Genomic DNA, 22473 nt, shown 5'->3' on the forward strand with positions numbered 1-22473 from the left:
CCCCCTTTACAGAAAAACCTTTTTTCTCTTGTCCCATTTAATCCCCTCGCCCCTCTGCCCCCGGTGGCTGGACCCACAGCAAAGCCCAGCTGCTGCTGGAGTTGATGGGAATGGAGGACAGCAGCCCGCTGTGCCACCAACCATTTCTCAAAACCCAGATTCCCGTGTCCTCTAACCCCTGCCTCCTCTCTGGCTACAGAGTGGACTCCCCAGAGAGCTGAGGCACCCTCACCCCTACCCCATCTGACCAGCCAGCCCCCATACTCATCTCCCGCAGGTGGCTCACCTCTGCTTTCATCCTCAGCCCCTAACACCCTACCCCCACCCCCTACCCTTGGTCCTAACTCTCATGCTATCCAATAGGCTGAGAACTTGGAACAAGAGGGCAGGGCTGGGGGGCTAAAGGCCCCCAACCCAGAAGGCAGTACCTTGATTCATGCAGCAGTGTTTTCTGGCTGCATGCTTTATTCATGTGATCCAGGAAAATGGATGAATGTAACAGTGTTATAATGGAGGTTTGTAAGTGTCATACAGAGCTGGCAGGAAGGGTACAGAGAAGATGAGCTTTCCCCGGTTGGGGAGAAGGAGGGCAACGTTACCAAGGCAGTAACATTTGAGTCAGGTCTTCAAGGATAAATAGAAGTCTAACAGTAAAGACGGGGCGGGGGGGAACCCAACTTTTGCTCGGGGGCTCCTATATGCTAAGTGCAATGTGAAGCGCATTATATATGTTTAATCCCATTTTACAGATTAGAAAACTGAGGCTCAGAAGGTTAACTTTCCCACATTCACCCAGCTAGTAAATGGCAGAGAAAAAGAATTCCAAACTTGTGCCCATTCCACTGGCTCAGCGCTCTCAGACAAGCAGATGGATGGATCTGTGCATGAAGCACATAGGTATGAAAAGATTCCCTGTTCAGTGTGGCCGAAGCATATGGTGCCCAAGGGAGTAGGTAAGAGAGGAAGCAAAGGAAAGAGGTAGGAGCTAGATCATTAAGAGCCTTGGGTGCTAAGCTGAGAATGTCCAAGGGATGAATACTTGGTGAATAAATGAATGAATGAGGTTGGACTCAGGACCACTGTGTACAGTTGCACGATGCAGAATTGTACACGGCAACATGCTTGGACTTTATCCGGTAGGTAATGGGGAGATAACAGAGGCTTTTCAGACAGGGAGTAAGTAGCCAGATGTGGGGACAGGAGAAAGGATCTGAGGCCTGCGCTGGGAAGGAGTGTGATGGGAAGAGGAAGCTGTGAAGACTTGGAGTTCAGGCCAGGAAAGAGGTAGCGGCTCTCATCCTGAGGCAGGCTGGAACAGAAGCCTACTTGATCTGGGCCTGGGGCCTGGGCTCTCTCCGAGCTTGAAAGGACTACACGGGAAAGAACAGGACTGGGGCTCCCCCTTCCCCCTGTATTAGTCTGCTCAGACTCTGCCGTAACAAAATATCACAGACTGGGTGGTTTAAACAACAGACACTTATTCTCTCACGCTTCTGGAGCCTGGAGGTGTAAGATCAGGGTGCCAGCATGGTTGGGTTCTGGTGAGGATTCTCTTCTTGGCTTGCAGACGGCCACCTTCTAGCTGTGTGCACATACGGCCTTTCCTCAGTGCATTTTCCTCTTCTTACAAGGCCACCAATCCTATCAAATTAGGACCCCACCCTTATGGCCTCAGTTAACCTCCTAAATTATCTCCTAAGAGTCCTATCTCCAAATACAGTCACATTGGGGTCAACCTGTGAATTTATGGGGACATGCTATCCAATAGGCTGAGAACTTGGAACAAGAGGGCAGGGCTGGGGGGCTAAAGGCCCCCAACCCAGAAGGCAGTACCTTGATTCATGCAGCAGTGTTTTCTGGCTGCATGCTTTATTCATGTGATCCAGGAAAATGGATGACTGTAACAGTGTTATAATGGAGGTTTGTAAGTGTCAAATCAATCCATAGCGCCCCTCCATACAGGACCCTGCCCCAGCCATGTTCCCCACCCCCATAATCCCCCCAGTCCCGGCCAGGCTGGGGCTCTCAGCCCCAGCAAAGCAGACCCTCTTCTTCTTGAGTCTGTGCCCTTGGAGCCAGCCAGGGACTCGTTTTGTAACTCTCTGCTTCCTGGAAGGTGTCTCAGCCTTCACCCCTTCCCAGTCAAATCTTGCCGGGGGCACTTCCCTGGTGGCGCAGTGGTTGAGAGTCCGCCTGCCGATGCAGGGGACACGGGTTCGTGCCCCGGTCTGGGAAGATCCCACATGCCGCAGAGCGGCTGGGCCCGTGAGCCATGGCCGCTGGGCCTGTGCGTCCGGAGCCTGTGCTCCGCAACGGGAGAGGCCACAGCAGTGAGAGGCCCACGTACCGCAAAAAAAAAAAAAAAAAAATCTTGCCGGGGAGCAAGTGGAGCTTGGCTTGGAGCAGGCCTAGGGGGGCAGGAAGACAAGCCAGGAAGAGGGAACCAGAAAGAGAGAATAAGGAGAGGGAGGAAAGGGACAATGAGTCTCGCTCACTCATTCACCTGCGTCACCAAATACCACGCTGAGTGCCCACGTGAGCAATGCAGAATTAGGTGACCCCCGGTTGGCTAGGAGGTCGGGAGAGGCCTGCACATGACCCAGGAGAGAGCTTCTCTCCTCCACAGCATTCGGGTTGGACACCCCGTGAACACCGAGATGGGATGTATCCTCTCCTTAGTTCACCCCACTCCCCTGCACACGCACACATGCAAATTCTCTCTTCTGCATCAAGAATTAGAAGCCTGGGGGTCAGACAGATCTGGGTGGCAGGTCCCCTCTGCCATTGATTAGTTGCATGATTTAGGGCAAGCCACTTCCCTGGGCATTAAGCCTCAGTTTCCTCGACTGTAATATCCGCCTCAAAAAATTAGAGACACACTGGGCGTGAACACACTTTGTAGCCTGTGGAGTACCAGTGTTCATTCTGAGAAGGCTAGCACTCCTATCGACCTCTCACTGGGCACCTAATATAATACCACGTACCAGGCTGCTGGAACAGGAGCTCGACGAAGAAAAAGACCCGCATGTTCACTGCTGGGTCCCCAGCACCTAAAACAGTGCCTGGCGCACATCAGGCCTACAGTATTTGTTAGAAGCTTTGCCGTGTATTATCTCATTTAATCTTGATAGCAACACTATGTAGGTATCATTATTTACCCTCATATGATGGATATGGAACTGTGGATTAGGAGATTAAGTCCATTTCCCAGGGTCCAACCATAATAATGGTAAAGTGTGATTTGAACCCAAGCGATTTGGACCCAAACCCATGGTGATTATGATAATGATGACATTTGGAACTTATTGAACCAGAGGTCATCAAGTCCAATCCCCTGCCTCCATCTACACCAGGATAGAGTTGTCTGCTCCTCCTTCTGGTGTCTCTGACAAGCCCCTCTTCTCCCACCAGCGATTAGGTCCCCATCCCACTCCAGCCGCTACACCAGGCTGCCCAGACTGTTACAAAAGTCACCTGTCCCTCTGTCTGCCTGAAAGGTGGCATATTTCCCTGTAATCTTCCACCCAGAATCTTCCATCAGGACCTCCTTCCTTCCTCCCAAATATTATAGCCCTTCCTAGCTTCCCCTTTCTGGAGCCTGAAGAGTCTCCCCTGCCCCCACTGGGAGACAGTGCCAAAAGACCACTGCCCTGAGTTCTAATCTGTATGCCACCAGCTCATTTATGCCTTCAGGCAAGCAAATCACAGACCCCATCTAGGCCTTTGTATCCCATCTGTGTAATGGGTGAACTGGAGAAGAACTTGAAAGCTGCTCCCAGCCCCGGTCTTCTTAGGAAGGACCTTTCTCAGCCATTAGGCTGGAGCCATCCCTCTCCCTGACAACCCCCCCCAACCCACGCGCCGCCCTACACGCCCCGCCCCCCCAGCTCCAGCCCAGGAGATGCCGCCCAGCTCTCTCCCGAGGCTTCCTGTGTGGTCTTCCCCACCGCCCACCTCCCACCCTAGAACTTTGGGATCTGTCTCCTGGCAACCTCTGCTCTCCCCCACTCTGGGCCTGCCCTCTACTTTAGATTGTGCTGACCCTCTCCTCCCCTGCCAGGGCCCAGAGTCCCCTACAAGGCCACCATCTGCAGAGGACCCAACTGGAGGCTGGCCCTTCCCTAGCCTGCAAGGCCAGCTCCCCTCAAACCAGCCCCAAGAAATTCCCCAAGCAGGGGTTTACAAGGTCTGTTTGCATTTTAAAGGCAACTTCCTGTGGTCCACCCCACCCCCGAAAAAGAAAACTTTTCAAAACTTTTCAGGTCCGTTTACATCTTAATATAAACCCGTCTGGGCCTGTTGCCTGGGATTTAGGACTCACCAGCCCCTAAATCCAAAATCTCTTTGGGGGAAGGTTTTTATTTTTACCACTGCCCCTCCCTTGGTGCATGGGGCTGGGCCCACCCAGGGCTTTTGGAAGTCGGGGTGGTCACAGACCCTGGGAGCATGGTCCCTCACAAGGCCTGCGATCAGGCCAGGGTCACTGAGCAGTCACATGTCACTTTGAATGAGAAGCCTTGACCTGAAGCTGAGAAATGAAGTTGGGAAACAGCTCAGCCGAAGGCAACTGGACTTTTGTTTCTTATGATGTTTTTTTTCTTATGTTTTCTGGGGGAAAAAAGCCCTCTATTGTCTGACTAACCTTCCATGATGCTGGAAAATTGAATTTGTTTCCTGAGCAGTCTGGTCCAATTTCCCCTGGGTGGGGACGAGCCTGGGCTCCCCTTCCTGCTGCTTCAATTTGGAAGCTTCTGACTCTACTCAGAGACCAGGACCCAGAAGGGAGGCAGGGACCCTGATCCCTGGACCTGCCAGGCCGTAGCACCCAGGATCCTCCCCGCGGTCCTTGCTCGGGAAGCTTTTTCTGGATCCTCAAGTTTCCTTGTCCTCTCTATCTTAGCAACCTGGGTTTGCTGGGTCACCATCTTAGCCTGTCCCCCACCCACCGTAGCTCTGTGCCCCCCAGCTCCCTACCTCTGTCTCTAGGCTCTCGGGGCAAGCCGATAGAGGTACAGCTGTAAAGCATTTGTGCTGGCCGCCAGGCTGGCGGGAGGGCCATCTGCAGCCGGGTAGCTGCCAGGCCTGCGATGACGGGAACCCTGGGCCTCTGCCCAGCCCCAGCCCTTCCACCCCAACCCCCAGCGCAGGAACTTGGCAGTCTACCAAGGCCAAGGAGTCCAAGGGTGAGAGGAATGGCCTCGGGGCACTCCTGGAGTCGGGGGACAGGCATAGTTAGCCCCTATTTGGCAACCTGCAGCTAAGCTGAGCTTCAGGAATGGGGCTCAGGCTCCCAGAGGAGGCGTCATAAATTCTAAGACTGCCCCCCTAAGCCTCAGTGAGAGACTTGTCCTCAGCTGGCCACCGTCCCACCATAATCCTCTGTGGGTAATAGAAAAGTTCCCAGGCCGCTAGCCTGGAGAGGAGAGAGAAGGAAAGTAGTCTCTCTCCCAGCCCTGATGAAAAGGACCCTCCTCACCTCCACTTCCCCTTAGCCCACGCCCCCTCTCCCCTCCCAGGGAAGCATTGAGTAAGTGGACTGCCGAGACAGGCCTCCAGCCACAGCGGACCCATCTGGTTCCAATCAGGAGAGCTGGTTCCCAGATTGTGGAGGGCACACGGGGGAGGGAGACCACAACCTCACCACCTCACTGTGCACCCCCAGCACCCCTCCCCACAGTGTGGCCCCCTTTCACCTCCCAGAGGGGCCTCACACACAGCCACTGGAAGACTAGGTGAGGCAGGGAAACTTTAGGGGGCCTGGGCCTGCCTTTTCCTACCCAGTGGTCTAACCATACACCCCAGACCTCTGCCCTTAGTTAGACAACTAGACCACAGAGGAGAGAAGGGAAACTGCAGGAAAGAAGGGGCTGGAGGGAGGAGAAAGGGCTGCAAACACAGAGCAAGGGAGCCCTAGAAACCACCAGGTCCCAGCTGGATTTTATTACAGATGGGGACCACAGGTCCTGAGAAGGAAGTCCAGGAGAACCACTTACTGGACTTGGCCCCAAGCCCTATTCAGGCATTCTGCCCACTGGCCCTCACAGGAACTCTATAGATAGGAATCACCATCCCCATTTGACAGATAGGAAAACTGAGGCTCGCCGGATTGGAAGGTCATACCTGCCCAACCTCACCCAAGTAGTTAAGTGACCAGGTCTGTCTGAGCCGAAGTCTGGGCGCTAGGCTGCCCTCCACAAAGTCAAGTTTGCCTCAGCAGCCCAAGCCCCAGGAACCCATTTTGCTTTCCCTGCTGCCTCCAGACTTAGACGAGGGCCTGCTCTGGTTTCCCTCACCCACCCAGCCCCAACCTCTGTCTCCAGGCCCAGGGTGAAAGGATAAAACAGCCTCCCCGGTCATGGCTTGGCACCAGGGTTCTCTCCTGGCTCTGGATGACACTGGCCCCTGGGCCTCAACTTACCCATGGATAAAATGGACCGAGTTGTCTGAAACTGGGTTGAACAATGATTCTGTGATTCTCCAACCCTCCATTCCTGTCATCCTGAACAAACCTAGAGGCTTCCCTTTGGCTTGGGTGGTCTTTAGAAGGTTCTGACCCCAATTTCAGAATTTAGAGCCAGCAAGGGGGCCAAGACAAAGAGGGGACCCAGCCAGCTATGGAAGCCGCTAATCTCCATCTCTCCCTGAGGGGACTTCACTGCTGCCTCCACTGAAAGCAATTTGTCATGCCCTGAATTAAGTGATTCCAACAAGGGTTTAATTTCAGTTTAATGGCTCTGTTTTTATGTGTAATTAAATACCACTGCATGGCAAAAATATGTTGTTTGCACTTTAGAGACTGTGTAAGGGTCCAGGAAGCCAATCCCACCGGGTTTCCACTCCCAGGCTCCACCAGCCCCTCCCCTTGCCTGGCTGGAATTGTCCAGGTCACGGAGAAGGGGGTTGGGGACCTGGGGAAGGGAAGGGGACAGAGGGGAGAGGTGGTCCTGGTGGTGCCTGCTCACTCATTAGGGTATGTTTCTAATTATCTACAGCACCCCCACTTCTACTCCCTGAACCCAAGCCTCCCCAACCTCTGGGGCCTCAGACATAGAGGGGACAGGTTACTCTACAGTTAGGATCTAATTTGGCACGACGCTGGCTGGCGCGGTGTCTGCTCCCCTGCGCATGCGCGTGTGTGTGCCCCGAGGTCCGTTCCATCGCCCCTCCTCCACTCATTGCTCCCGTTAACTCCCTCCTCCCCCTTGAATATACTTCCTCCTCATTGACCCTCTCCCCAGACTCACAAAGCGCCCCCTTCCTCCCCTCTTCCCTAGGACAGCCCAGCATCCCAGCTGCCAGTGCCTCCCAGCTCCATCCAACCACATCATCTTGACTTTCTCTTTCGAGGTCAGAGGTGATATTGCCATAGGGGTCTGGAATGCAGGGGGAGTTTCTCTGACTGGGAATATTTCAGGGTCATTTACCACACAGCCAGATCCCCCCAGAAAGGGGGACCCCTGAGCAGGAGCCCCAAGTCCTGCATGCCTCATAACATTCCTGGAGTAACTTAGTGGTGGAATCTGGCCCAGAGGGCAGAGGGGTTAGAACAAGCAGCCTTTTCCTGGAAGGGGTTGAAGGAATGGCTGTGTCTGCAACCTCAGGTCCCCGATAGGAGAAGGGGCCAGGAGGCTTGGCCAGCTCTCCAGAGACTCCCTCACCTGAATCCAGTACTGGAATCAATCCAAGTCTCCATTTTTTTCTCTCTACTCCCACCTGGCCTTCTTGACAATGGAAAACCCAGCCTCCACCCCTCAGCCAGACATCAGGTCTTGATCTCCACTGGGGAGCCAGGAGATGGAAACCGAATGAATGCCTGATGCCAGTGAGCACCAATGGGCTAGGGGGTCCCCATCCCCCTGCTCCAAACCACAGTGGGAGGAATGACATTTCTTAGGGAGGCAGGACAGACCACTCAAGGACTTTGGTTTAAAGTTATTCTAGGGGACTTCCCTGGTGGTCCAGTGATTAAGACTTCGCCTTCCAATGCAGGGGGGGGGCGGGTTTAATCCCTGCTTGGGGAGCTAGAATCCCGCATGCCTCAGGGCCAAAAAACCAAAGCATAAAACAGAAGCAATATTGTAACAAACTCAATAAAGACTTTAAAAAATGGTCCACATCAAAAAAAACTGTAAAAATCTAATAAATTAAAGTTATTCTAGGTATGGTGGCCCCACCAGGACACAAGAGTTTGGTCCTTGCCTCCTCCTCCCTTCCACCTCTGCCAAGAGGCTGATGCCCCTGTGGCAACTAGAGTGACCGTTCAAGCGTATCTGGAAGCCACGGGAGGGCTTAGGTACAAACTAGACCAGCAATTCCTCTCTGGAGCCCGGTTCTCCCCACTGTGACACTACCCAGGGCAGTTCACTTCCTCTGGCCTGGCAGTGGTAGAGGGTGTCCACATTGACACAGAGTTGCTTTTATTTTGGCCCTGTCACATGGCCAAAATAAAAATGTGGCATCTTAGTTCCCCGACCAGGGATCGAACCCGCAACCCCTGCCACGGAAGCGCAGAGCCTTAACCACTGGACCACCAGGGAAGTCCCCAGAGTTGCTTTTATTTCCTTCTTTTTTGACAACTAGGACCTGGCTCCGAGATGGTGCGGGCAAGCACCAGGGGTGGGGGGCGTTCTGTGGGATGTGGGATTCCCACTCCCAAAGTGCACATCCTCTGTTCTCTTGTGCTAGACAGCTCCCTACAAGCCCTGCACTGAGGACACCTAATGAGTGGAGGAGGGAAGTACATACATACACTGTGAATTTCACTCCCTCTCTCTTCACATCACACCCATTCATACTCAGATTCATACAGCCCACCCAGACACACCACACAAATGTGCGTCACATCTACACACACCCAGCCGAGGTACACACGCCCTGTAAAAGCCCACACTCTCACTCACATTTCAGGTGTCACTTCACTATATGTACACACATGCGCGCACACACGCATTATAAATACACACCTATCACAAAGGCACATCCCAGGCCACACATGCAGCTACTTCCCAAGCAGACCCAGGTTTTTTTTGGAGGCGCATGAAAAGTAAAGGACCTCTTACCACCCATTCCAAGGATACAAGAATAAAGCATTAGGAAGGGAGGCTGGAGACAAAGGGGAATTTAAAGAGATGCCTTAGGGAAAGAGATACTCTCCCTACATTTGGCTTAGGGACCTAAAACTTCATCTTCAGCCTACACTCAACCTCCTCTCCCAGCATGCCTTGGCCTCGGCCCCAGAAGGAGGGGGCTCTATGAAGAGCAGGCCCCCTAGCTGAAGGAGCGTCACTTTGTTCTTTATCCCCTGCTGCTGGCAGCAGCCTGTGGTGCCTCAGGAGGACTAGATGGCTGTGGGATGCCGCCACAGAGGCAGAGTTAGAGAGATGAGGATTGCGGCCCCAGGCTCAAGATTCAGACGGCACAGGTGCCAGTGCGTCAGGGGCCAGTGCAATCGAGAAGCCTGGGAGTGCCTCAAGAGATCACACACACACACGCACACACGCACACGCGCACACACACACGCACGCGCGCGCACACAGCACAAAGGTGGGAGGTAAGGAGCATTGGGAGATGACCAGGAATCCAGTGGTACCACGTGGGCACACATTCTGGGTCTGGCACTGAGAGCCCACAGCCTGGCGAGTCCAGGACAGCAAGATCAAAGATACCCCCACTCCCAACCCCTCAGAATGAAATCTCAGCCCCAACCCCCAGTCAGGAATCTAGGCAGTCAGAGCTGTGGAATGTGTTGGAGAGCTTCCCCCTTTCCCTAGCTTCAGGGCAGTACCTCCCCTCACTAGATCGATAAATCAAATCCAGACACAAACCCAGTCTGCCTGATGCCCTAGGAAATGCCCTCGCTTCACACACCAGCTGATCCCAGAAATGGCTCTGGCCCAGCAGGGCTGGCCCAGCTTGCTCCCTCCCTTCAGAAGCCATTACTGGCCCACCAGGAGTCTGAACACAGACAGCACAGACTCTGGGGACAGAGAGGCTCCCCAAGAAGAAGCTGCAAGGAAGAGGAGGGTGAATTGGCTGACCCTTTGCAGTCCTTTTACCATGTAAGACAGTTCTCCCCACCCCTGGTGCATCCCTGTCTCTTAATTGTAAATAAATCAACCAAACACCATTGTCTACGGTTTTTTTGGTTTTGTTCTGTTTTGTTAAAAAAAAAAAAAAAAAAAAAAAAAAAAGACAAGACATCATGGCCAACTGGTAGGTTCCTAAGTCTCTTTCCATCCAGTCAAGCCAGAAAATGCCCAGTGGGTAGGGAAATATCGGGGAGGAAGGTCCAGGGAAGGAGGTGTGGGGAGGGAGGCAGAGCCACAGTGAGCCACTGAAGGATGGAGTCATCCTGGTGACTTCCTGGCTGTGACCACAAATGGGGGAGGAAGCAGGACCCCAGGTAAGTCCCTCACCTCCCAGCATGTGGTTTCCTTTCTCCATCAGGCACATGCAGTCCAGCTGTGCATTCTTTCCTCCTCCCCAGTCACTGCTCAGAGATGGGCCCCACCTCCCCAGCCCTCTGTCCTGCAGGCCTTCCGCTGACCTCTTCCCTCCCCCAAAGCAGGGTCTCAGTTGCCAGGCAACAAAGCTAAGGTGGGCTTGTCCCTGCAGGTCCTTCCCCCTGGAGGGACCTGGGGAGGAAGTAAAGGGGAGCCTGGCAGCCTTTAGCTTTGGAATTGTGTCTCAGTCGGTCTCCTAACCACTGAGTCATCTGCTACCCCACACTTTCCCTATGGCCTCCACCCTCTGACTAGTTTGAGGGGAGGGACAACCGTCAAGGTACATGTCTATTTTCCTCCCCTCATTATGGGACTGGGACTTTCCTTCTCCTACAGACCTGTGCTCACCTTACAGGAGGTGGCCTTACACGTCTAAATCAGAGGGAGTCAAAATAAGAGCCCGCAGGGCTGAACACTAGAGCTGACATGTAGTATGTGGTCAAGAAGTGTTTATAGATGGCTGAAGGGCTGAATGAATCCAGGATCAATTTGGAAACATACCAGGGCTCTCTCAGGCTATCTAAGCCCAAAGGACACCCCTAGGCTTCGGCTCACCCCAAGGGCACATCCATGCTCATAAGCACACACGCACACACACAAACACACCCCAAGGGAAACTTCTGGGCCAGAAGCAGGGCCAGGACTCAGACCCAGGCTCCAGGTCAGCTCTGCAGCCTCCAGGGGAGGGGGCAGCAGGGGGCAGTGAGCCCCCCGCCCGCTGACAGGCCTCACTCGCGGAAGCTGTCAGCCAACTGATGGCAGTCCAGCTCCCCCTTCGGCTCCAGGCCCCCCGGAAGCTTCACTCCCGTCTTCCGGTCCACACACCAGCACTTGCCGCGCTGCCCATCCAGGGCCGGGTGGCACTGCCAAGACAAGAGTGTGAGAGGTCAGATCTCAGGCAGCTGGCCCCGGTCCCAGCCCAGCCCCCAAGTCAGACAGTGGCTCCAAGATGGACTCTTGGGGGCACAGGCTTTCTTGAACATGGGTCCTCTGAGCTCACTGGAGTAAAGTTGGCCAAGAAGGAAAGGTCCAGACAGTTTTGGTGCAGAAGGTCCCAAAGCCAGGGTCCTGAGGAAGTTCTGTAGCCTCTACCTGGAGGGGAGACTGGATCCATGGAGCTGAAAGGTGCAGCTGGATTTGAAAGGCTAGGGTTCAGGTTGGAGAAGTCTTTAATTTGTGTTCTGATCGTGTTTTAGTTTGGGTTCTGATTGTGTTGGGACTCTAAGAATAGGATTATGGTTAAGACCACATTGAAGTTAGCGTAGGATCAGCGTGAGGGTTGCAGTTGAACTGGGAATTATGACTCAGACTTGAGTGGGGTGAGGCTTAGAGCCCAGGTCAGAAATGGAATTGGGATAGAGACAGAGGTCAAGGTCAGAACAATGAAAGCAGCTGGGCTAAGTCTGGGTCGGGGTTAGACGGGGGAAGAGGAAAAGTAGGGGGTAAAGGTGTATTTCAGAGTCAGGGTTAGAGTTGGAGTGAAGGTTGTCTCAAGGGTCAGAATTGGCCTGAAGATAAAGGGTCAAGTGTCAGAATTTTCAGTGGGATAAAAACCGGGGGGAAGGAAACACATAAACGTGTATAACACAAAGAGTGAACCCTAATGTAAGCTATGGACTTTAGTTAATAACTAATGATCAATTTTAGTTCCCCAGCTGTAACAAATGTACCACACTCATGTTAATAGGAGAGGCTGGGGGTGGGAAAGTAGATGGGAACTCCGTACTTCCTGCTCGGTTTTTCTGTAAACTTAAAACTGCTCTAAAAAATAAAGTCTATTGATTTTTTTAACGGGGGCGGGGGGACAGTTTTTAAAAATTGGAACAAGGGGGAATTCCCTGGAGGTCCAGTGGTTAGGACTCTGCTTTCACTGCCGGAGGGCCCAGGTTGGGGAACTGAGATCCCACAAGCCACACGGCGTGGTCAAAAAAAAGGAAAAAGAAAAATTGGGACAAGGATAAAATTGGTATTGGGATAAAGGCTGGAGGGAGGTTTGGCGTTGGTTTGGCGGGGAGACCTTTGTGGTCCTCCTCCATCGCACACCTCTTCATAACCTCCTCATGCCATCCTGGGGTGTGCAGACTCGGGGGCAGCCTTTCTCCTCCTAGCTAGGCCCCTTCTGGCTGAGTGGTGGTCCACCTTGTGGATTCGTCTGTAGAGCACCGAGTGGGAGGACGTGTGTGCCTACACCCACAAGGGCTGGAGGAGATCCAGGCCACACCCAGCACGAGGCACCCCACCCAGTGTCCTGCCCAGATATGCCACCCTTCCGAGTGAGCCCGACTGAGACGGGCCAGAGATGGGGCTGGAGCAGGCCAACCTCGTTGACCATCCCAGCGTCCTGGGGGCTTGTCAGAAGAGCCCATGTTCTAAGGGCGTAAGGAGGTACAGAGGTTTCTGCATTCCTGTCTTGTCTCCTGCCTCGTCCTTCCTCTGCTGCACCCAAAGTTCCCGTCTCCAGCTGTCAGGTCTGGCTTCACCTCCAGCCTGGCTGAACCCCAGGTGGTTTGGCAGCTCAGCTTGGGGGAAGGGGCAGGCTGAGTTTCCTCCTCAACTCTTCAAGACCTAGCCCCTCCATTCCCAGATGAAACCTCAGCCATCAGGAGTTCCCTGGCAGTCCGGTGGTTAGGACTTCACGTTTTCACTGCGAGGGCCTGGGCTCGATCCCTGGCCAGGGAACTAAGATCCCACAGGCCACACGTGGAAACCTCAGACATCCAGGGACAAAGGAGAACTCACAGGAATGGAGGAAGGAGAGTGAGAGAGGGTTGGAGGCAGAGGTTGGCAGGAGTGCCAGGTCTGCATCACAGATGGTGACTACAGAGGTCATAGAAATAAGCCTGGACGGGGAGGCAGGGTAACTGGTCTACCTTTAACTCGCTCCGTGACTCTGGGCCGGCCTCTACCCCTCCCTGGGCCTCAGTCTCCTCATCTGCAAAATGAGCTGGGGTCCTGAGGCTGGGGGAGGGTTTGGGGAGGGTCCAAGGGGTTAGGTTTGGGTTGAGGAGCTCCCCCCTTCCTGAGACGTCCATCCTGGACATCCTGGAGCTGAGGCCGGGCCAAGTCGGCGGAGATGGAGACCCACCTGCTTGGGGTGGAAGTTGCCGTTGCGGTCGCAGTTGGGAATGGGGATGATGTAGAGGTCCTCGTGGGTGCGGCTCTGCGAGGCGGCCAGCCGCTCCAGGGCCCGGTGCAGCTCACTCTGGCAGGAGCCCTGGGGCTGGAGGAGGGGGGAGGATGAAACTGCTCAGCAGAAGGGAGAGAGGCAGGAGGACCGGGGCTGGGGGTCAAATCAGGACTGAGGGCTCTGAAAGGAGGGTTAAGGCCTGGAAGCTGAGCAGGGCCCAACGAGGTAAAAGGAGGAGCTCGGGCTCAGGGGACGCTGGCGGGCGGAACAGAGGGACATTGAAGAGAGGACCTTGAGCCAAAGGGCTTCTAAAAAGGAGGGCTATGATGTGAAGGGAACTTGTGGGGAAAGGAAATCTATGGTGAAGGACAGGAAGGGGATGATTTCTAAACAGGAGTGACGGATGAAATCATATAATTAACAACTTGTAAGACCCAGGCATGGATCCGTCAGAAACATCCATCAGAAAGGACATTAGCCAGACCCTGGAGCAGGGTCCCAAGGCTCCCTGCTATGGCCAGCATGAACCCTTTAACTCCTGAGAAGCTCTGGGGTGGGGAATCCCTGGGAAGGGCCGAGAAACATCAGGAGGCTTGGGGCCACTGCTGTTCACCAACCAGTACGGAAGTGTCTCAGTGTTTAACAATAGCTTCAGCTATCCCAGTGTCTAGAACTGGTGAGCAGGAAAGGAATTTCAAGAAGAGGAGTGAGGACTTTCTGGGTCCTGATGATGCATACTAGGTGCACCTTGCACACAGCAGACATCTAAAGAATGTTTGCTGAATGGACACTGTCCAGATCTGGTGATGGTGGTGGTGTGTGTGCCTACGCACGTGCGCATTTGGTCAGAGATCCTCACCACAGGCCGGGCTTCCTCCCGAGGGACCCCGATGACCTTCATCTTGCCCCCACTGGTGCTCCGGTCTCGAATTTTGGCGAAGTGCTTCTGCAGGCACCTGCGGTCATGGGCGCTGCAGGGGCTGAAGCTGTTATTGGGGTGATCACCCTCGTCCTTGTCTGCAATCAGGCCAAGATGGGGAAAGGTCAGCGATGGGAAAGGACAAGGCGGCACAGCAACCCAGCCTCCCACCTGCTTTCTCCTTCTTAGGGATTCTCCAGCCTGGCGCTGGGGAAGAGCAGGGGCTCTGGGGGGGTGCGAAGAAATGAAAGCAGCACCCCGGTTTCTTCCACACTCCCCAGGAGAATATTCCTCTTGAAGTCCTTGATTCGTCCCTCACTCCACCCAGTCCAGCCCTCAGATGAGTCACCAGCTGCAGCTGCCCAGACAGCAGGAGGGTCCCCTGGGCCCTGCAGGGAGGTCTCAGTCAGGCAGGGGGCCCCACACCGAATCTCATCCCCCTTGCATTCAGCTCTTCCTACCATCCCCCTCTCGGTCTGCTCTTTCTTCCTCTCTCCTTTCCTACTCTTTTCAGCATCTCGCTAAGCCAGCCAGGGGATCCCCAGGGCTGTCAGCTCTGCTGACCCTCTTCCAAATGGCCAGAATCAAAGTTTCCATGAGTGATGAGAAATCTGGCCCCAAAACTCTCTCCATTGGCTGCACAGGAGAAGTGGGAGTCGGTGTGTATGCCTGCACGTGTGTGTGTGTGTGTGTGTCTGAGACGCTGTGTGGCTCCAGGACCAGGAGAACACCCTCACACATCCCTTCAGCCCCCACCCCCACCCCAAAGTCTCCCATCCTTACATTTCAGACCCCATCCAAAGTGCGTATCTGTTGCCCAGAGCCAGGGCACTGGGGACGCAGAGATGGGGGTGGTGAGGCTGAACCGCCACGCTTTCCCTGGGCTCTCCTAAAGGCTCTATCCGAACTCCAGAAAGACCCCATCCAGAAGTCCCAGAATTGTAACCGCTGCTCCTCCAGCCGGGCGGCCAAAACCAGAACACAGGGCTGAGCTGGACAAAGAGATCGCAAGGTCCCTCTGCAGATCAGAGCCACCTCTGAAATGCTTGGGTTTGGCAACTTGCTGCCGGCCTGAGTGCAGAGCCCCTGCCAGCATTCCAGATGTTGGCAGCAGGACAGAAGGTTACATCTGGTTTGCATCAGGATTTTTTTTTCCTGAGGAGTTAGCAGGTTCCTCCATGCATGGCAGCAGTCCCAGAGCTGCCTCTGGGTTAAATGGTATTTTTCTGCAGAGCCAAGGTTAGTTGGGGGGTTAGTTCTCTTTTTATTCTCCTAGTTCTGGGGGTCCAGGGGGAAGCACGTGGATAAAGGGAAACCAGGCAAGGAGGAATCTAGACCCCCAGAAAGTCTTTGTCAAGATTCCACCCCAAAGGTTATGTATAAAATTCAGTCACCGAGGATGGGAAGAGGTTTTGTCACTGATGCAGGGCTGGCTTAGAAAAAAGCAACAGAGGGAAGGAATAAATGAAGCAGATAGATATAATCCCTCCTTCTGCCTATTTAACATCCCAAGAAGGACAGTCTGGAGGGGACTTCTGTCCCAAAAGATCAAGTTCCCGAAGGTCAACCAAGGAGAAGCCACTACAGCAAGATTTCCCGGCTGGTGTGGGCAGCAAAAGAAGGGGCAGATCAATTTCAGAAGACCAGGATTGTGCAAAGGGGGCCATAGGAAGATAGATCCCAAGCCCCCAGGCAGGAACCAGAGAGAAGACCTGAGATCCAAGCTCTTCCCTGAAGACCTTCCCAAGGAAGCTTCTGGCTAAGAAGGCCCAGGCTGGCCAGTGACCACCCCCCGCCATCACCGCGTCCGCCTTGCCCAAAGCCACAAGACTAGTGGATGGGGTCACAGCACTGCAGGTGTGTAGGCTGGAGCTGGGGATTGGAGAGAAAGGAAATAGAAGACCTAAAAGAATTGATAGATTTGTCTTGGAACCACAGAAGCGGAGTGAGCTTAGAACAAAGGGGCCACCATTCTACCTGGAAAGGCTCTAAGGATCCCAGGGGCTCATTTGACAAAACCCACGACACTACCTTGAGGGCCCCCTTCAACCGGAAAGGTTTTGTTGTTCTTCCTTCGAGTTTGCTTTCTTTTCATGATCATAAAGGAAAGCACGGCTGTGCACAGTGACACTTGTCCCTCTTGGTAAGTGGCCAGATGTTCTTAGGTTCCCTAGGAAGAGTTTTCTAATGCACGGGGCTGCCTCAGGAGATAGAGTTCTGCCCTGGAGGTGTGGCACGTCAGGGTGGCAGAGGTCTCAAGGACCCGGAGAGATATGCCGTAGAAATTCGACTACTTTCCAACATTGTGTTTCTATGAGTCAAGTTCACAAAAACACTCGGGGGAGGGATTTTTTTTTTTTTAACATCTTTATTGGAGTATAATTGCTTTACAATGGTGTGTTAGTTTCTGCTCTATAACAAAGTGAATCAGCTATACATAAACATACATCCCCATATCTCCTCCCTCTTGCCTCTCCCTCTCACCCTCCCTATCCCACCCCTCTAGGTGGACACAAAGCACCGAGCTGATCTCCCTGTGCTACACGGGGGATTATTAAAGGATATTTGGAATGATCATCCCTTAATTTAGGAAGTGCCATGAAGGAAGACAACCGGGTCCACTCACTGAACCCCGGGGACGCGTAGGGCATAGGGCGAGCTTGGAAACATAGCTCATGTTCTTGTATCAGGAGGGCTCCCGTCACATGGGACATTATCAGCAGGCAGCCTGCCCGGCCTCCCCCACCTTGGTTTCCCCACCAGCTTGTGTCTCAGCTTAGAGTAGAACACGGCAGGCAGGGAGAGTGGCTCCGTACTGCCTCTCTCAGGGGCAGGGGTACGCAGACTATGTCCCTATCTGCCAGCTCAGACACAGACAGGCTGGGACTCAAGGATCACAACCATACACAAACAATCACGTGTCCAGACACACACTGGTCCACACGTGCACACCCACATGCACCCAGGCGCCCTGACCCTGCCCTGGCCACAGCACAGTGACTGTACCCCGGCTGTTGACTTTCCACTTAATCTGTAACTTCTTTTTGCCCAGTCTTGTTTAACTGGCAGACTGAGACCCCACCCCAGGATCCACCCTAGGCACTAGGCTTGGGAGGGTGAGGGTCATAGCCCTGAGTCTCTAAAAAAAACGTTCACCTCCCCATCTCTAAAACTGGCTAAATTCTTGCTACTTCCCTGCTCATGCAGGGGGTCCATCCTTCCCGTGCTGCTCACCCAGGTGGTGCCCTCTGGAAAAATCGCAATCCTGGTGGGTTCCCCTCTGCGCGGGAGCCGAGTCAAACCTGCCCGCCTCCCACCAAAGGTCGGACCTCTCGACATCTGAAAGGCTTGTTTGGGAGGCGGGGCTTCCAAGGTAGGCCAGGTCACCTCCCCTTGCCCCGCTGGAGCTAGGCCAACGACATCCAGCCACAGGGGAAACCTTGGTCTTTGCTCCAGCCACAGAGGAAGGGCAGGGACCCAGAGAAAGAAGACGTTTCACAGCTTTGCCACCAATGGCTGCAAAGTTCATGGTCAAAGCTAGAATATTTTCTCTTCCTTGCTGCCTGATTTCATCCGCATGATTTCCCTTCAACTCCAGCCCCCACTCCCCTCAAGACGCCCAGGGTGAGGCTGTGAGGTAGATGGGCCCAGCCAACCAGACACGATCTGGAGGGTCACCCACCTGCCCTACAACAAAGGCCTTTTCCTCCTTCCCCTGCACTCTGGCTGGAGAAGCCAAGACCACCCATGCTGGGTACCAGGCTTCTCTTTGAGGTCTGGCTCAAGGGGTGTCCCCCTCACCCTTGTGCCATGCTGCTGGCCACAGACTAAAGAGTCAGAGAAGGACAGCTGGCCCTTCCACCCTACCCCCTCCACTCCTCTGCATGTCCCCCCAGCTTTGCTCACTTGCCCTACTGTCCCCCAAAGCCCCAGCATCAGGGGAGAAGTTAAGCTTCAACTTAAATCCATTCGGCTTCCTCTTCATCACCATCCTCATCACTGCTCCAGTATTGAACTCTTCCTCCATGCCAGATGCCCCAGCCCTGCAAGATAGGTCCCACTGTCCCCCCTTTTTACAGATGAGGAAAAGCAGCAGTCTGGCTAGAGGAAAGGAGAAGAACTTATCTCTGCAGCTCCTATGTCTTTAAATGGAAAGACTCCTGATACCCGAGGCACCAATAATTCTGGCTTTGCCAAAACTAAAGAAAAAATGTTAAGCAGCCATGCTCCCCCTTCCCCCGCCTCCCCCAAGGCACAGAATTTCTGGGAAGGCCCTGTTCCCATGACATGACTGGATTCCCAGTACTGAAGTAGGGGGGACAATATTTGCTGTGTTGACTAAAAATTAACCCAGGCTGCATGTTCCCTAACCCTGTCCCAGAGGGACCCAGAGCACAGTTTAGGATCTCCCCAGTCCAAATGCTAATCTTCCCACTGTCCACTCCCCCAGATTCCACAAGTCGAGGGTCAGTACACTGAATCAGGATTGTGGACTTCTGACACACAAGTCCCACCCCGCCCCCACCTCTGGCGGCCTGAGCTGTGTTAATCCACAACCTTTTCTGGCTTGGAAAGCTGGGACAGGGGGTCACGGCAGAGGGCACAGGGGAGGGTGTTAGCCAGGAGATGGATGGGGGAGACCTGCCCCAGGAGCAAAGAGTGGGCCTCTGGACCATAGCAGGCCAAGGGAGGGGGCACGCTGAGTAACTGCTCTCCCCAGTCTCCTGCTGAAGCTCAGCCCCAAGAGGAAAAGGCAGGAAGAAGAGCGTGATTGACCTCTCTGCCCAACTATTCCCCAGGCAAGAAGGTCCTTGGGCTTCCCTTGTGGCGCATTGGTTGAGAGTCCACCTGCCGATGCAGGGGACACGGGTTCGTGCCCCGGTCCGGGAGGATCCCACATGCCGCGGAGCGGCTTGGCCCGTGAGCCACGGCCGCTGAGCCTGCGCGTCCAGAGCCTGTGCTCCACAACAGGAGAGGCTGCGGCGGTGAGAGGCCCGCATACAGCAAAAAAAAAAAAAGAAGGCCCAAGCTTTGGGACGCAGGAGGGACAGTAGCCTATCGACAGTGGAAGGCTCAGGAGGACAGCCGGGAGAGGGGCCGAGCCCTGGCCGCCTGGTCTCACCAGACACCCTGCAGGGCTACTGCACAACTCTAGGAGGCGCCTTTCACGCGGTGCAGTGTGGCCCGGGCCGTGGCAGGGGTACTTCTGAGATGACTGGGAGGTAAGAGGGCATGGACACAGCTTGCTGAGTAGGTACCTAGTTTCCCCAGGACCCCCCAGACCTCCCCTTCCCCTCTCCCCATATCTGCCTGCACTGCAAGGGTGGAGGCCAAGGCAAGGAGACCTTGGGCCCTGTAATCCAAAAGGGGCCTAAAGCTGCCTTTCGAGGCTGGTGTACACGATGTTCACAGGACACTCACAAACTGTTCACACCATGCCTCCCCAGCTCCTAGGGGAACAGTTCCTTCCACTTCAGGACGGGGTGTTCCTACCCAGCCAGGGAAGAAGGGGTTCCCAAGACCCACTGAGGGCTCTTCTGTCCCACGTTCAAGTTGGTGAGAGAGGAGGAGCTCACCAGCCATCCCAATCTGGTGCCAGATACCCGCTGGCCGGTGGAGGATGGAGATACGAAGCAAACGGAACCCGTTATACCCGGGGAGCCCAAGGGCTCAGCCCTCACTCCCAGTCTGGTCCTGTACCAGTACCCCTCCTCTCCCACTAGCACTGGCATCTCTGCCCCAGGATCAGTGACTTACACCCTCAGAAACCCCCCACCCCGGCTTCCCAGATGTGCTGGGTGTCAGGCTGGCATTTCTCCTAGAATGTTTTCTGCTGACCTATCTCTCGCTGCCCAGGGGCAGGAAGGGCAGAGAGGCCCGAGGCCCAGACCCCTGGGGTCCACCTCCTTCCTGTTTTCCCTGCATCCTGCTCTCCTCTGGCTAACAAGCTGCAGAGCATTGAGGAAGTGGAGCGGTCTGGGACCCAGGGCAGGAAGCTTGGGGCCGGAGTCCCAGCATCCGGACTGCAACAATGGAAGCTTCAAGCACCAGGAAAAGAGACAGAAGCAGACAGAGGCACAGGGAGAGCAAAACAGAGTCGGAGAGGGAACAAGAAACAGAGGCAGAGGTAGAGAAAGGCAGACAGAGAGATTCTGAAAGCAACAGAGAAAGACAGGAACAAAGACAGAAAGAGAAACGGTGACAGTCAAGAGAATGAGCAACGGAAAGAGACGGAGATGAAAGTGAGCAAAGCAGGGCAACAAAAACAGGAAAAGGAATAGAATAAAGAGAAAGAAACTGATAACGGGCAGGAGATCCTGAGGCAAGGAGAAGCTGAGAATGCTGTTAGTGAAACTAGAAGCTGAGAGATGCAGCAGGAAAGAACAAAAGAATAAAGAGAAAGAAGGAGAGAGACAGAAAGACTATAAGGGAGAAACTGAAAGTCTCCCTGAGAAATAGAGAAAGTGTAAGAATGGGTTTAGGGCCAGAGACCTTCTAAACCTCTCTCTCCCCTTCTCTCTCCCCACCGCCCCCCGCCCATCCCTCCACTCTCTACTGCCTGTCCCGTTAGGTTTCTGCAGCTCTGGGCTGGGAGCCAAGACTTGCTTCTCTTCTGCCACCTCAAATGGCACCTGCCAGGAGAAAGGAGCAGGGTGCCTGTGTACCAGGGCAGGAGGAGGTGCCCAGGCCTGGCAGAGAGACCCCTGTCTTCCCAATACCTCTCGAAAAGCTAGGTGAGCCGGCCTGGGGCTTTGAGGAAGGGCCACTCTGATGTCCCTCACCACCAAAGCCACTCTAATTTACATGTCCCACTCCACCCCACCTCAATGTCAAAAGCTCGAGCCCTGGCTTCGCAGACCCCTGGGGCCTCCACTTGTGTCCAGGGTGAGGGGAGGTCCCTGGATCAGGAACAGAAAGCCTCCACTGCCACCAACCCCATCCTCCAGGTATATGGCCCTAGACTGCTCACTTGCAGGCTGTGGGCTGGGCCAGGTCACTTAATTTTCCACTCTTGCCCCAGCAGCCAGGACTACCATTGAGACCTCTCTTCGCAAATAGGCACCCTTGAGATGGAGAGATGGGACAGAGTCCTCTTTGATGGTGGCAACAGGCTGCTAGGGACTTGATAGCAGTTTCCTTGGCTGACCCTGTCCCGTGCCAGTCGGGCCCTGCCACATACCTGCCTTCTGCTCAGCTCACAGGGGATTTTCAAGAGCCTTTCAGGCCAACCCGAATGGGGAAGGGGCTTCTGGGAGGGGAGGACCCCAGGGAGGGCGTGCAAGGGCTGGGGCACCTTACCAGAGGGCTGCAGGCTTTCCTGGATAGCCTCGATCTCTGCCAGTTCCATACACACGCCTTGCCCGTGCACCAGCGTGTGCAGGGGCTTCTCCACGCCCCGTGGCGGGTAGCAGCGCAGGCCGGAGCCGCAGCGGGGGGTGTACACCCCGCAGGGCATCCCCTTGCCCAGGGCGCAAGTGGCGCAACAGCCGCAGCCCGGCTCTCGCACCAGCTCCTCGCAGCCCACGGGGGGGCGGCAGCGCGCCAGCTTCTCCTCGGAGCAGGGCGGGCAGTGGATGGCTTCGTCGCCCAGGCTCGGCCCGGGCCCGGCGGCCAGCAGCAGCGCGGCCACGAGGCACAGGGGCAGCATGACCGGGCGAGGACGGGGCACGGGCGGACAGCGGGGGACACAGAGGCAGCTCCCGGCGCGCCTGGAGGACCCGACCCGGAGGGCGCGGGGACACGGGGCGGCTCCGCTGGCGGACAAGGACGAAGCCGAGGAAGTTAGCAAGCGGGCCGGAGGGGAGCGAGCCTGGCGCTGCGCCGCATCCTCGGCCCGGCCCAGGCGGCTGGCTGTAGGGGGGCAGGGGGCTGAGCTGCTGCCCGGGACCGGCTCCCCCGGACTTTATACCGGCCCCTGGCCACAC

The 22473-nt window shown here is 55.0% G+C and overlaps 1 protein-coding gene and 1 long non-coding RNA gene across 4 annotated transcripts in view; one reads left to right on the plus strand and one right to left on the minus strand.

Annotated features, from left to right (window-relative positions):
- Positions 1-8535: 8535 nt before the first annotated feature.
- On the minus strand, positions 8536-22434 carry IGFBP4 (insulin like growth factor binding protein 4). The gene is made up of 4 exons (XM_024743495.1): positions 21848-22434; positions 14489-14646; positions 13588-13722; positions 8536-11365 (listed from the first exon to the last, which is right to left on the minus strand). The coding sequence occupies exons 1-4, from the start codon at positions 22194-22196 to the stop codon at positions 11231-11233; spliced, it is 777 nt and encodes a 258-aa protein (XP_024599263.1). The 5' UTR covers positions 22197-22434; the 3' UTR covers positions 8536-11230.
- The window catches only part of LOC112398774 (uncharacterized), a 14707-nt gene continuing 11777 nt past the window's right edge, over positions 19544-22473 (plus strand). For 2 of the 3 annotated variants that reach the window (XR_003003059.1, XR_003003057.1), the window contains exon 1: positions 19544-19770. This is a non-coding gene — a long non-coding RNA (uncharacterized LOC112398774). Of the gene's footprint in view, positions 19771-21119; positions 21283-22473 lie in introns of all 3 variants that reach the window. The other variant, XR_003003058.1, reaches the window with a different exon arrangement.

The sequence above is a fragment of the Neophocaena asiaeorientalis genome, unplaced genomic scaffold (assembly GCF_003031525.2).
Source record: "Neophocaena asiaeorientalis asiaeorientalis breed wild unplaced genomic scaffold, Neophocaena_asiaeorientalis_V1.1 scaffold1, whole genome shotgun sequence".
Classification (NCBI taxonomy): domain Eukaryota; kingdom Metazoa; phylum Chordata; class Mammalia; order Artiodactyla; family Phocoenidae; genus Neophocaena; species Neophocaena asiaeorientalis.

Bases quoted from the DNA above. Each gene is read 5' to 3' on its own strand.
- IGFBP4 (XM_024743495.1), bottom strand. From the start codon at position 22,196: ATGCTGCCCCTGTGCCTCGTGGCCGCGCTGCTGCTGGCCGCCGGGCCC. The intron at 14,647-21,847 runs GTAAGGTGCCCC...GCCTGATTGCAG, and splicing joins GGAAAGCCTGCAGCCCTCTG to ACAAGGACGAGGGTGATCAC. The intron at 11,366-13,587 runs GTGGGTCTCCAT...TTGTCTTGGCAG, and splicing joins GCAACTTCCACCCCAAGCAG to TGCCACCCGGCCCTGGATGG.